Source organism: Macrobrachium rosenbergii, chromosome 16, assembly GCF_040412425.1.
Source record: "Macrobrachium rosenbergii isolate ZJJX-2024 chromosome 16, ASM4041242v1, whole genome shotgun sequence".
Lineage (NCBI taxonomy): Eukaryota > Metazoa > Arthropoda > Malacostraca > Decapoda > Palaemonidae > Macrobrachium > Macrobrachium rosenbergii.
The window spans coordinates 17114802-17130384 of NC_089756.1; the positions used below are offsets into that span (position 1 = coordinate 17114802).

The 15583-nt window shown below is 38.0% G+C and overlaps 1 protein-coding gene across 2 annotated transcripts in view; it reads left to right on the forward strand.

Annotated features, from left to right (window-relative positions):
• LOC136847113 (DNA excision repair protein ERCC-6-like) overlaps positions 1-13522 on the forward strand; it is a 248636-nt gene extending 235114 nt beyond the window's left edge. For both annotated transcript variants that reach the window (XM_067118447.1, XM_067118448.1), the window contains 4 exons: positions 1120-1218; positions 2087-2265; positions 2915-3136; positions 11283-13522. In XM_067118447.1, coding sequence (XP_066974548.1) covers positions 1120-1218; positions 2087-2265; positions 2915-3136; positions 11283-13332 — 2550 coding nt within the window. In that variant the 3' untranslated portion in view covers positions 13333-13522. The remainder of the gene's footprint in view (positions 1-1119; positions 1219-2086; positions 2266-2914; positions 3137-11282) is intronic.
• The last annotated feature ends 2061 nt before the right edge of the window (positions 13523-15583 follow it).

Consider the following 15583-nt stretch of genomic DNA (forward strand, 5'->3'; position numbering starts at 1 on the left):
TCGGTAGCTGCATCCTATTGACAGCAGAAATAGTAATGTTGCATGTACAGTAGCCGAGCTTCGGCTGAAATACTCTGTCTCATGGTAGTATCTTGTTTCCTTATATAATGGTTCCACTTTCGATAAGAATTTATAAAAGGTGTTAGGGTCTATTCTCATATAGTTGATGAAATCTGATTCATAGCCATGTCCCAGTTCCCGCAATATCGTCATATGACTTCCTATGTCTGCTCTTCTTTCTAGCCACTCTTTCCACCATGTCCTTTTCTGTCTTGTCGCTGTGTATCTTTGCACACATTGCTACAACAATACACAGCGCAATTTTCTTCTTGCGTGTCGTACAATCCATATTGTACACAACTCGGCCCTGTGTCAGTCACTGCCAGGCTCTCACTATCCAACCAGCGTTGTTCGGACAGCAGCATAAATGCATATGACAGGCATAGCCCGCAAAGAGGCAAAGTTTACCGAGCAGAGCTCGACCGTGTGGACAGGGCCTAACAGTTGGTTGTCCAGCGAACACTGCTCAACCGCGTGTACGCAGCCTTAAATCAAAGGTCCAGAGTCCTGGTCCCCAATTTTCCATCAAATTTTGTTGCCTTTGCCTTTTTCTACTTGTGTTTGTATTACTCTACATTAAAATTGGTTGATTTAAGGATGAATCATTATTATATTACTGTACTGTATATTTTTAGTATCATGAATACAGTAATTGTAAACTTAGGCTTTGCTATACTTTTCACATATTTGGTAATAATTGAAAGATTAGCTTGAGAAAAGGAACTTGCATCTGCTTAATTTATTAGATACCCATGGAAAAAACTTTGATCAAGGTAATGTTCGTTAATCTTAATTGTTTTATTTTTACTAGTGTGTCTGGTTATTTGACTTATATTTGGAATCCAGATAAATGGGACTTGACGGTACCTCAAGTTTCAGTCCATATGTCCAGTAGTTTTATTATTTTACTATATATATAATGCAGATGGTAAAGGGTTTTCCAGAGCCTAGGTTGATTTTATGTTAAATCCGTACTGTAATGTAAGCAAAATGTGAGTGCGGAGTTATGTGCATAATAGTGGGTGAGGGGAGTATCACAAAATATTTCTTGAATTTCAGGTTTTTGTGGGACTAATTAATCTGCGGAAGATTTGCAATCACCCAGATTTGTACACTGGTGGACCTCGTACCTATGATGGTTTTGAATCTGGTTTACAGGTGAGTAAACAGATGGAAATGCAAGGACACATCATTTCAATTTCTGCCATTTTCTCCCCTGTAAGACTTGCAAACACAATTGTAATGCAATTCCATCTTTCTGACATTTGTGGTAATCATTAACAATAATAAATTGTTACAATGAAGTGCATGTTGTTACAATGAAGTGCAAGTGAAAACAATGTTTCTATGAGGGGTTACAAAAGCAGGCATTATTGTCACTTTTCTTTACAGCGGTTACGGTGTGGTAAACCATTCAAATGCCAGCATTTTTACTGTGGTCATAATGCTATCAGGGTGGGAATGTTTAATTTTATATACAGGTAACATGATTATAAACAGTTTCTATCCTTTCTTAGATGTGTTGTTGTGATGGCAGTTTTAGTAGATATAAATTAAATCTTAGACTTTTTAAAATTGTACCTTAGATGGTGTCATTTCATATTTCATAATTTAACTTGTACAAAATTGTCCTTCTGCATTTAACTATATCATGTCTTTTACTGTGTACCTTTTGTTGGCATTGAAACAATCTAGCAGTGGTATAGGTTTTCTTCATATGTACTGAAAACATTTCAGTATTACCATCAGCAAAATCAGTTGCTCTCTGGAAGGAAGAGCTGCCAAAAATTTATTATTAAAAACCTAGATAGTTCTGTATGATTTCTTTTTCCCCACATTACTTGAACAGTTCAAGTTTGTTGAATTACTTTAGTACCATAGGAAACCCTCATATTTGTCTGTGAGGAGAGAGAGAGAGAGATAGATAGATAGTATAGAGACTGGGTAGCAGTAATTTATCGCATTTTAATGGATTTTTTATAGTAATATTACAACTTTCTTGCTAATTCTTAGTGTTTTCTTTAAGCCTGAATTGAAGTATGGTTGGTGGGGCCGCTCTGGCAAGATGCACGTCCTTCAATCAATATTACGGCTGTGGTCAAAACAAGGGCATCGTGTACTTCTTTTTACACAGTCACGGCAGATGATGTGTATTCTTGAAAAGTTCCTTGTAGATGAAGAACATTCCTATTTAAAAATGGATGGGTAAGTAATGTAGCTTGCTCATTAGAAAAGTTTTTATTATAAAACACATTTTACTGCAGACTTAATCGTGAAATGTCGCCAGTCACACTAACTTACAAGATATTGTAAGAAGAAGAGACCTATAGTGCATTGCTCAGCCCTCACTTATTGGCCCTGAGGGAAAAGAATGTCATTTGTGTGTGTGTGCGTCAACATTCATCTCGAGGAGTGCAGGGAGGGGAGAAAAGCACAAGAAACTTACTATTAATATTAGTTATTAAGAACAAAGGAGAGAATAGTGTTACATTTGTTGCAGTATAAACTTTCAATAATTATATTTTGTTAGTTTAACAGGTCAATACACCAGGTAATCCACCTGATTTATGGCCTGCAAGTCATTATAATTTTGTCCCCAATTTGCACCCCTCTTGTTATACAGTACTCTGACAGGGCAAGCACACAGACTTCTTGGTGTTCTATCATCTTCTGTTAAATGTCCAATGTTTGTTTTAACGATTTCGTTTCAGTTTCCTCCACCCTTCTTTTTCTACAAGTGTTATATGTAAACTTATCCTTTATAACTGGAGGTGATGATACTAAAATGTGTTATGTATACTGTATTGCAATGTTACATGTATTCAAGTGGTTTTAATTAATCTAAATATTTCAGCACCACCACTGTGTCATCACGCCAACCGTTAATTGACAAGTTCAATGTAGACACTTCATACTTTGTCTTCCTTTTGACAACCCGTGTTGGAGGACTAGGTGTGAACTTGACAGGAGCAGACAGAGTCGTTATATTTGACCCAGACTGGAATCCATCCACAGATTCGCAAGCAAGAGAACGTGCCTGGAGAATTGGGCAGTTGCGCCATGTTACAATTTATAGGCAAGTTCATTTATTTTGTTGCTTATGGGCATACAGGCAGTCCCCGGTTAACAGTGATTCAGTTTTATAGTGCTTGTCTAGCGACGAAAATTGGCAATTTTCGGCACCGAAAATCGCCGATTTCCACTTATCGGCACCGCTACATACCTAACAGAGGCGCCAATAACTGAAAATCAGCGCTTTTCGGCACCAATAACTCCCGAAAATCGCTGAAATCGCCGATTTTCGGTTAGTGGCGATTTTCTGTTATCATCACACCCTATGAAACGGAACCCCACAGATAACCGGGGACTGCCTGTAGTTTATTCCATGTTTACTCCTACAGTATGGCATGTCTCTTGTGGGGATGTTTATTTCATGTTTATTTATATAGTACAAGATAAATTTGAATTTTTATTTCATTTTATGACTTGTATAGCAAGAATGGCAATTAAGTTAAAAGTTAAAATTTAGGGGTGACATGTTAATCTCAAGCACATGTAATTGTGATAATGATAAAAGTTTTATTTCGTTTTTCTTAATTTTGTTTTTGATAAACAACTTTTTACATTATATAAAGTGTTGTACTGTTTAAGCAAATCAGTTGAATTGTGCAAGAAATTTTCTTCTCTACCTTGTCAGGTGAAGAGTTAAAATAAATCCTCCTTTGCAAACTGGGTTTTATACTTCAAGATTTCTATATACTTTTCATGGTATGGTATTATCATGGTATTCTGCGTAGTTCTTCAGATAATTTATATTCTTGATAGAAAGAATTGTGCTTCTGGTCACAACAGGTCATTCAGTGCATGAACAGTATTGACAAATCCAAGTGTACCTGAAATAAGATGGTTGTATTAGTTAGATCGCTTGTTTTTATCATTGCTATTCTTTGTTCCCCAGGGTTTAAAAGGTGTTTCCTTATTCTGTTTAGTTTACATAACTAAAGGGAAAACAATTAAGAGAAATTTGACTTGAAGGACCTGTCAGTATAAAACAAAGGTGGTGTTAATTGGTTAATCTTGGTCAAAACACCTGGCTGCTGTCTTTTTTTTTTAGTCGGGTGTGTTCATACAGATACAAATTCCACCTTTCTGTATCCATGTGGGTTACAGATCCTTTATTGCACAATCCTTGTTGGATATGCTTTTGTACAATTGTCCAGTCCATCAATTTTTTGTTCGGGGGAAGATAAAATGTAAATGTAGCAAGGAAATAGAGATATTGATAGAAGAGGTTTCCTCCCATAGTAATCTGGCTTGCCTTTCTCATCAAAACAAGACAGGTAATAGAACAGCTGCTGTGGGAAGATGACAGTTTGTAGGAGAAAAATGTCTCCTTTCACAGCTAGGGAAAGAGCACAGTTCAGATCAACGTGGTTAAGAATGGTAACTGCAAATTAGAGGCCACTCTAATAACTCTTTTTGAGACTGCCAAGAGTAATTGAGTGAAACATTTATGGTTCTGGTGCAGCAGCCAAACAGGAAAGGAACATTTATGTTTATGGTTAGGAGGAAGTTTAACAGTGTGTGTTACACCCTGGTATAGATAAGTCAAGAGCTGCTGGTGTAGGTACGATTGGTCAGCTGGCCAGCAACAGCAAGACAAGACTTCACTCTTGACCATGGCCATTTAAAGAAAACTGTAAGGCTGTATGGCAAGTGTAAAAGGCCTTTATCATTCTTATTGACACTGCAGGGATGAGCAGTTGAAATAGCAGAAACTGCCATTTTTGTTAAATGTTGCCTTGCAGAGCACTCTGTATCCAGGTATGTTACTGTAATGTAGGGGAGCACAAAACCAGCTGCATTAATATATATGGAAGGCACTTCAGAATTCAGCTGGTTCTGAGTGCAATGAAAACCTGTGCCTGGAAGGCAGTAAGAACCCAGTTGTGCTGGAAGGTGCAGTGAACCCAGCTGCATTAAAGGCACTGTCAACCCAGCTACATTTGAGGGCACCATGAGCCCCACTGTATCGGAGGGCACTGTGAACCCAGCTTTATCAGAGGTCACTGAACTCAGCTTTGTCAGAGGGCACTGTGAACCCAGCTGTGTTGGTGGGCACTGCAAACCTAGCTGTGGCAGGGCACTGTAAACCCACCTGTGTCAGGGGCCACTGTGAACCCAGCTGTGTCCAGGGGCACTGTGAACCCAGCTATGTCAGGGGGCACTGTGAACTTAGCTGCTCAAGAAGGCACTGAATTAGAGGATGCAGTGAACTTTGCTGCATTGGAGGGCACTGTGAACTTTGCTGCTTAGGAAGGAACTGAATGAGAAGATGCAGTGAACTTAGCTGCATTGGAGGGCACTGTGAACCAAGCTTTATTGCTACAGTGTAGGTGGTTGTGAATCCACTACCACATTGCTTCCTTAGAAGTGATGTGACGTGTAGTAACTTCAAGGTTGGTTGTGGAGCCATTTTTGTCAGAGGGGTTCACATGGAAACTGGCTGCATTGGAGGGTACTATAGAGCCAGCTGTATTGTAGGGTGCTGCTGACCCTGATGCGCTGAAAGTGTTGTGAACTTGGTTATGCCACTGTATTGGAAGGCAGTCAACTCAGCTATGTTGTTGCATAAGAACTGGCTACAAACCCAGCTGTGCTGCTGCATTAGGAGAGGCTGTAATCCCTGCTGCGTAGTAAAATGGGGCAGATTCACCTGCCATTAGGGTGCCTGTGAAATTGTGTTGCTGGATTGGAGATGCTGTGGATCCATTGCCTTGGAAGACAGCATAAACCCACTGCACTGGAGGGTCACAGTAACACAGCTAGATCAGAAAGTATTGTAAAGCTATCTGCATTGGGAAGTTTCATGAACCCAGTTGCATTGTTACAATAAAGATTAAATTGCTCAGTACTTAATTGCACCATATGCAAATGCAGATGGGTCAGTGTTTCATAACTCATGGTGAACAGAGCTGCATTTCTGCAACAGAGGGCACTGGGACCTGCTTTGCTGAAATGTAGTGCCCTGTGAACTCCTCTGCATGGCTGCATAGATGGTTTCATGAACTGAGCTTCATTGCTACAATGGAAGAGGTGTGACTTTGTTACATCTTTGTGATGGAAAGTGCTGTCAACCTAGCTGCCTGGGATGGTGCCAAGAACCTACCTGACACTTTTAAAAAGGTGGTGTTGAATCATAAGGGGCAGTGTGCATCAAGCTGTGCTGCTGCATTGGTAAGTGCCAAAAACCCACCTGTATCAGAGGGCACCAGGAACCTGGGTACATTAGACGGGACCCAGCTGTGAAAACTCAGGTGACACACCTTACTGGGAGAGTGCTGCGAAACCAGCATCATTGCTAGGTTGTGGAGGCTGCTGTGACCCCAGGTGCATTGCTGTAAACTTAGCTTTGATGGTACCCTGATTGCAGTTATGTTGAGAATACTGTGAACTCAGCTAAGTTCAAGGGCACCCTAAAACCAGCTGCATAACTCTGTCTTACGGCTACAGTTACCATGAACCAGGTGTATCTGAAGGTGTCATGAACCTTGCTGCATCAGGCATTGTGAATCCGTCTGCATTAGCAAGTATCAGGAACTCGGCTTTACTGATGCGTTGGAGGATTCTATATGAAGTCACTGAATCCAACTGCATAGGAAACAGGGTGAACCCAGCTGCACTGAAGGGCACCTTGAACTCTCCTGCATTTCTAAAGTGGAGATACTGTGTACCCAGCTGACTTTTAAGGGGGGGATGAATCTAGCTACACTGGAGGGTCACACAAAAAGACAGCTACATTGAGAAGTACTGTAAGTCCATATGCAGTAGAGATAGCATGAATCCTGTAACACTGCCTCAGAAGAGGGGGTGCTGTGAAATCAGCTGCATGAACCCAGTTGCTTTGCTATAGTGGAGAGTGCCATGCACCTAGTTGCATTAGTTCTCTCAATTGTAGTTGCATTGCTGCCCCAAGTCTCTCTGAACTGAGCTGCATTTCTGGAACAAAGGCCCACAAAGGCCCCTGCTAGTTCAGGTGTGTTGGTCAACTAGAGGGAATCATGAACCCATCAGAGCATGCCATGAACTGTTGCTTCACTGCTTCAGAGACTGCTTTGAACCCATCAGAGAAAACCTTGGGCCCAATTGCTTTGCTGCATTAGAAGGTGATGTGAACCCCTTTGCATAGCTACTTCAAAGGATACCATAAACCTAGCTTCATTGCAGTAATGTAGGGTGGTGTGAATTTGCTACAGCACTTTAGCAGAGGGGTCACTGGATTGAAGAGCTCAATCTCTGTGTCAGAGGGTACCAAGACCCCAGCTGTACCAAAGGACATCAAGAATCCTGCAGTGTAGCTGTATCGAGGTTGCTGTTAACCTAACTTCATCAAATAGGCATTGTGAACTGCTTCAGTAAGTTAAGAGGGGGCTGTAAACCCTTTTGCTGTTTTGGGGCCCTGTGAATCCAGCTGCATTGCTACATTGGAGGCCAAAGTGAACCCAGCTGCACAGGGAGGTGCCTTAAACTCAGATGCATAGGAGTGTGCCGTGAACCAAACTACACAATATGTCAGAGAATACTGTGACTCCAGTTGTCTCTGTGTCGGAGGGTTCCACGAGCCCATTTTATTTGCTGTGCAAAGTGGGTGTCGTGAACTGATCAGAGTGGGCTCTGGCCTCTTCCACTTAGCTCTAATAAGGGTACCCTGCTCCCAGCTGTCACTGCCTCAAGAGGACTGTGAAACCAGTTGCGTTGGAAGAGGCCATGAATCTAAATTGTTGCCTCTGAAGGTGCCTTGAAACCAGCCACATGGCTGCATCAGGTGCCATGAACCCAGCTACTGGATTGGAGTGCTGTGAACTCATCTACATTATTACGTAAGGATGAGTAGTAATTGCAATTCTTTAGTGACACTCATTTTTCACTCGACCAACGTTGATCAATATGTTCTAGTTTTTGGCACAGGGATGTCACCTTTCTACTCCTAATTGCATTTTGTACTCTTGTTTGCTCATCTGCAGACAGTCCTCAATGGTTAGGAAACTGTTAGTCATTGCCTCAAAAAAGTTAAATGGTGGACACAGTTACAATATGTTTATAATGGATATAGGTGATCTTTGTGTGATAATAGGTTCATTTTCAGAGATGCTTTTTAACTTTGCAGCACAGGTATTGAACTGAAGCAAAGCTTTATACTTAGGGCATTATCATACCATTATCCATTATGCAGCACAGATATTGAACTGAAACAAAGCTTTACACTTAATCACACCATTATGAATGCTTTATACTTAACCATACCATTATCTATTATATTCAAGCTGAGTGGGATCTTGCCACCACTAATGTAAAACAAAAAGCCTAATTCATTCTGAGCATACTGTGCAGGTGGATGTTTGTGATCTTCCTTGTGATTGTCATAAAAGATAAAATTTAAAAGTTTTTGCTTACAGGAATATATTTATACTTATTTAAGCTGACGGCTTTCTTTTTTCAAGGTATCCTGGCTCTGTCTTCATCCTCATGGTATTTGCTTCAGCATTGGATGGTGTAATTAAGTTTACCTATAAAATAAAGAGCATTATTTAGCTTGTTTAAGAAGAAAATGAAATGTACAGTCGACCCTCGTTAAGACGGACTAGTAGGGGGGCCAGAGTGTCCATCTTAGCTGATAGTCTGGTTTAACCGATGATATCTATATGTATACAGGCAGTCCCTGGTTATCGAAAGGTTCCACTCTGACGGTGTGATGATAACCAAAAATTGGCAATTTTTCAGCGATTTTCAGGGCTTATTGGCGCCCGAAAATCATCAATTTTCAGTTATCAGTGCCTCTTTTAGGTATGTATTAGTGTCAATACTCAATTATCGGCGCCAACAAGTGGAAATCAGCGATTTTCAGCGCCGAAAATTGCCAATTTTCATCGCTAGAGAAGCGCCGTACAACCGGATCACTGATAACCAAGCCAGCCGACAGCCGGGGACTGCCTGTACCTATAAGTATACTGTATTTCATTATTTCTATAAAGAGTATGAATAATAAACCAAAGTAGAAATGTTTGAATTAAAGCTCTTACGATGAAAAATGAAGAATAAAACATGATAAAAATTATAGAATTCAGCCGCATATGTAGATGCCTAGGCCGAGACATGAATGCATAAATGTTAAGTAAAAAGAAGTGGAGTCTCAAAAGTGAAAAGTAAGATAATGAAATTTAGATTACAGGTACACAATCCTTTACCTGAAATCCTTGGGGACAGATGTGTTTCGGTTTTTGGAATTTTCCGGATTTGAGAACTGTGGGGTCAGGAGCATAATGAAACATCACAATCGCAGCAAACACAGGAGCACAATCAAACATCACAATTTCAGCAAACACATTTTTTTCCCTTCATGTTTTTTCATTTTAGTTATTTATTCATTATAGTTTATTTATTATTTATATTAATATACTGTTAAATGAATGAGATAATTAAGATCATCAGTAATAAAATAGTGGGACAATTAAGACCTTAAGTTCACTAACACATTTTGTTTTCAACAAAAACATTCCGTAAAGCGCAAAAATATACATGATCAAAATAATTGTAATTCAACTTGTGACTTTTAATGATAAGACTATAAAATACATTTCATCATATCGATCATGGAGAGGGTTATTTTTTATTGTCACCAAAGTCGTCATCAGTTTGCAGTGGTAAGTTTGAGGACGGTCTGGGAATAGGATTTGCAGGTGATGATGCATCACAACGACAGACTGATGTGGGATTTTTCATACCACTATATTAAAGTTAAATTATTGTTGAATTCTTGTTTTCATGAAGAAATAATTATATAAAGCAAATTATTGAGTAAATTTGCCATCAGCAGTCAAATAATCACGATCATGGCAACATTCAAACTTAGTGCCATCATGACATATATCTATAAAGGAATTTATTTCTGGTGATAGAAATTCATTTCTCGCTATAATGTGGTTCGGATTCCACAATAAGCTGTAGGTCCCGTTGCTAAGTAACCAGTTGGTTTTAGCCACGTAAAATAAGTCTAATCCTTCAGGCCAGCCCTAGGAGAGCTGTTAATCAGCTCAGTGGTCTGGTAAAACTAAGGTATACTTTTCAATAAATAGAACAGAAGTAGAGGGCTGTCAATGGCTAGCAGATCTCCATGGCAACCAGCCAGCCAATCGGGTTTTAGCTGTATTTTGTTTGAGAATGAGCAAAAACTTTTTTCTCAGACAAGCTGATAATGACATAAGTGTGTGTGTTTTGAATACAATACATAGTTTTTAAGTGTATGTATTTTACTGATTATGTGAAGAATAGAATGAATTCTTTCTTATTACTTTGAGTGCAAAATTGTTGGTTCAGAGATTATTCAGCAATATATAATTTTTATTTGCTTCAGAAGATATCTACTAACGCTGTGTTGACATACCTTTAAAACAAAATTCTTCTCTTTAATCTCTTGAGGGATAGAATTACGCTGCATAGAGGGAACTGGCAATTTTCTCTCTCTCTCTCTCTCTCCCTCGGCTTTTGTCTTCGTAAAGTTTACCTTTGTCATGTCTTTTCTTTCCTGAAAAACATACAATGCATCATACTGTAGCTACCAGTCAGGCAGCAGGTAAGTAAAACTGTTAATGCTCCGTGATTGGTTATGATACTTCCTACCCTTCCAGACAATAGCGTTTCTTAATGATGTTACGTATTGTGCACAAGTTACATTGGTTACAAGTTAAAAACATTTCAGTTTAGCACAGTATAAATACAGAACAGTATATATAAAGTAAAAATATAAATGAAAAGTTTTTATTTACCTTTGGTAAATAAAAAGGAAAACGGAATGCGACAAGCGGAGGAACATTAACTATCTTAAATCATGGTCGAACATGTATTCTAAATTGGCTGACCCTCTTTGGTGTCCTTCTTATCTGATATCTGGATTAACAGGGTCCAGTTTAACAAGGGTTGACTGTATGTAAAGAAATCAGGTGACCAAGAGGATGTAGCAGATTTCCATTTTCATTAAGTATTACAATTTATCAGTAACAGCCAAGAAATTTTTCATTCCTACAGAAAAGTTTATCTACATATTGCAGATTTACAATTTACTATGCTTTGACTATGTGTAGCAGATTTGCTCCCTAATCACAAGCTTTTTTTATCATTCTGTGTTAAAATGTTTTCCAAATTTACATCTTTCACTCCATTTGCAGGTTACTCACATCTGGAACAATTGAAGAAAAGATTTACCACAGGCAGATTTTCAAACAGTTTTTAACTAATCGTGTGCTAAAAGACCCAAAACAGCAGCGTTTTTTCAAGACCAATGACTTGTATGAGCTTTTTACTTTGAATGAAGGTGAGAAAGAGAAAACAGAATCTTCTGCCATATTTGCAGGAACAAATTCAGAAATAAAGGTAGATGTAAATGATGATAATCAGGATAGTGATGAAGAAACATGTAGAAATTCCAAAGCTACAAATAAACAGTTGAAGAACACTGATAGAGATGTCAAAAAAGGGCATGATGATAAATCTAGTAGCCAAATGCCTGTCAAAAGAGAGAAGCCCAGGAAAGTAAGCAATAAAGATGAGAAGCAAAAATCAGATTGTACTTTGAGCACAGGTCTTAAATTACAGGTAGATGCAGATCTGAAAGAAAGAATGAGAAACTTGGCCAAGAAAATTAGCATGAACATTGCAAAGAAAACTTTGCCAGAGGAGAAAAATACAAGTTCCCCCCAGAAATGTGATAGTCTCAAAGATCATCCCCAAGGTTATGAAATTGATAAAAGTAACAAATCAGAAGAAAATAGCCAGGATATCCTAACTCAGGATACTATGGATATAAAAAATGAAGTAGATGAGGATAGTCTTGATACAAAAACCGAAATAAATGAGAAACAAATGGATATAAAAACTGAAATAGACAAAGAGTACACAGATATTAAAACTGAAAAAGGTGATGAGTACATGGATATGAAAGCTGGAACAGATAAAGAACATATGGAAAAAATTGAAATAGTTGAACATGAAATAGAAATTGAACATGAAGATCTAAATGGCAAAAATGATCCTTCCAATGCTTTTTCTGTGACACAAGAAACTGGTCTTAACAAATTGCCTCATATTGCAAAAGATATGGAAAATATATTTGTGGAGCACAAGCCTAAAGTTTCTGAATACCATTCCATCAGCAGTTTTGAGCTTAATAAAGAAACAGGATGTGGCAACAATTCTGACAGTGGAAACTGTAGCCTACTGGAGGATAAATTAGAGAGGCATAGAAAAAAGCACAAAAAGAAAGATAAGCACAAGGAAAGAGAAAAACTCAGAGACAGAGATAAGAAAAAGAGTTCTCATAAGAAAGGTAAGAAGATTGATGGAGAGAGAATAGATTACCTAGTAAAGAAACGGATATACCGTAAAACAGAAGAGGAGGAGGCAGCTGAAAAAGAAAATGCCAAATCCCAGGATGAATATGTTCTAACAAAGCTCTTTAAGAAATCAGGGGTTCACACAGCCCTTAGTCATGATTCAATTTTAAGCAACAATGATCCAGATTATCTTCTTATGGAAGGTGAAGCTGAGAGGGTAGCCAAAGAAGCACTTAAGGCTGTAAGAGCATCTCGTGCTCGGTGTAGTAGACCTTGGGAATCCCATAATGAAACGTCAGAACCGAAGAAAAGTAAACACAAGTTTGGAGGTAAGAAGAACAGAGTGTTTGCGGATTCCATTGACAGGGAAATAAAGAAAGACGAAATAAAATCCAAGAAAGACAAGGAACGCATGTTCGATGGAGGCTTGGAGGATGAAGATTCAGACAACCCTTCAGAGATGGATTTTATTCCCAAAAAGAAAATTGGAAATAAAACTTCTAATGGCCTGTCATCTGCACAGTTACTTTCTCGTATTCACCAGAGAAATAAAACTGTTGCATCCACAGAGTTAACAAATGATGAGCCAGATGAAGAGTATGATCCTGATTATCCTTCCACTGCTGTATCAGTAGAAGCAGAACCTGAAGAAGTTGAAGAGGAAATTCAGGAAAATATAGACTTATTAACAGATATAAGGAACTTTGTTGCATTTCAGGCAGAAGTAGATGGCAGTGCATCTACCCAAGAGATTATTAACAGATTCCGCACTAGACTGCCACCATCACAGACTCCATTCTTCAAGGCTCTTTTGACCAAAATTTGTGATTTCCATAGAAAATCATCAGGTGAAGGAATTTGGTCTTTGAAGGAAGAATTTAGATAAAGCAGTTTAAGGACCAAAGTACAGTATAATACTGCTATTGTAATTAATATTTGTAATTGTACATATTTATTGTGTTGTATATAGTCCTGATTTTTTTTTCTTTTACGCAATGATCCACAGTTATCTGCCTGTAAATACATATTTTGGTTTATAATTTACATTAAAAGTTTTTAGTAAAGGGATTCTTTTATTTGTTGTGTATTTGTAGTGTTACCCTTTAATTTAAAAACAGCCATACTGTATAGAAATAGATTACAGTAGGAAATCTGATCATGTAATGGTAAAGGATTGATATTTCAAAGTAACTGGACCTTTGATGTTAACTCACTTTCTTTAAATCTTCAGCAATGCTTACGGGCCGAGTCGAAAACTTTAAACCCAAGATGGTTCCAAAGGGAAATCAGTCTGTAGAGACAAGTTATAAGAAATGATAAATAAATAAATAGGAATAGGAAGTAAACCCAATACACCTGAAATTCAGATGTTAGCAGAGAGCGTTGAGATCAGATGATTCCACAACTGCACTAGGCAAACTATTCTACATTTTACTATAGTTGTAGCAAAGATAAAACTCATAGGAGACTGAGTGGTATTCAACCTGATGCCATAGAACATCACATTGCTTACAGCAGCAGCCTGCCTAGTGTTGTGAGCTAAAACAGCTGGGCCAAGTAAAAAAAAGAGTACAGAGGATGTCTGTTGCTGTAGTACATTTTATGTAACAAACAAACGAACTTTTATGTCGGTACTACAAGTCAGCATTTAAGAGTTGTCAACATAAACTTGACTGATGACAACTATCAAAGAGTTTGAGATGAGACTTGGTCCCAGAGGACTGCACTGGAGAACAGTACACCCAACAAGAGGAAGAATAGAGTTAAAACACTTGACATAATAGCATCCCAAACCAATCTAAACATCATTTCCACAAGACAAACTTTTTGAGAAACAGGAGATGCAATATTACGTATAAGCTTCTCAAAAATCAATTTCTTATCAAAAGTTACAACTAAGATCTTAAGTTTGACTGAAATTTAATACTATACCGTTGAAATGTAAATCAGGATGCAAAAGCAAGTGTTCTGAATCAACTACTATTTATACTGAAGAAGTTGTAGAGGGGCTAAGCTTCATGTCCCATGTCCTACTCCACTCATGAATACACGCCAGATTTCTATTCACAGATTGTGCAACCACAGACCTATGGCATAGAGAAGGAACAATAGCTAGAAGAGTACCCTCATCAGCATATATGATCAGTTTGTTCTCCAGACCTGTCACTAGTGTAGCTAATAAATAGCAAAGGTTCAAGAACACTACCTTGATGCACAGCTGAAATAGCATTATGAAAGCTTCTATACTGGCCATCAAGACAAACCCTTAGGGTTCTTTCTATTAACCCTTAAACGCAGAGCCTCTATTTACAAAAACGTCTCCCGTATGCTGGCGGCGTTCGGGAGTTAGCGCCGAAGCGGAAAAAAAGTTTTTTTCAAAAAATCACAGCACGCTTAGTTTTTAAGATTAAGAGTTCATTTTTGGCTTCTTTTTTTGTCATTGCCTGAAGTTTAGTATGCAACCATCAGAAATGAAAAAAATATTATCATATATATAAATATTGAAATATATGACAGCAAAAAAAAAAATTTTTCATACATAATTTTATACAAATCACTGTGAGCAAAACGGTTAAAGCTAACGGGTTATTTTTTTTTCTTTGTATTGTACACTAAATTGCGATGATTTTGGTATATAACAAATTGTAAAACGATCAAAGCAACACAGAGAAAATATTATCACAAAATGATGCATGAATTAAATAACGCCGACGATAAAAAAATTTTTTTCAAAATTCCCCATAAATCAAAATATTGTGCTAGAGACTTCCCATTGTTGAAAAATGAAGCTAATTGATTGAATATTACTAGACTGTAAGTGTTTTAACTTAATTGCAGTTTTCGACCATTTCGGCCGAGTTAAAGTTGACCGAAAGTCGAATTTTTTCTATTTATCGTGATTTATATGAAAATATTTCAAAACTGATAAAAGCTACAACCATGAGTTTTTTCTGTTGTATTGTACATGAAATTGCACACATTTTCATATATAAAAGTTTATATAACGACTAATATAAAACGGTGCAAACATTACGACAACATGACGAAAGAATTTCTGAGATGTTCGGCCGAGTTACCGTATGGACGTAAGGAAAATGTTTTTTCAAAAATTCACTATAAATCGAAATATTGTGCTA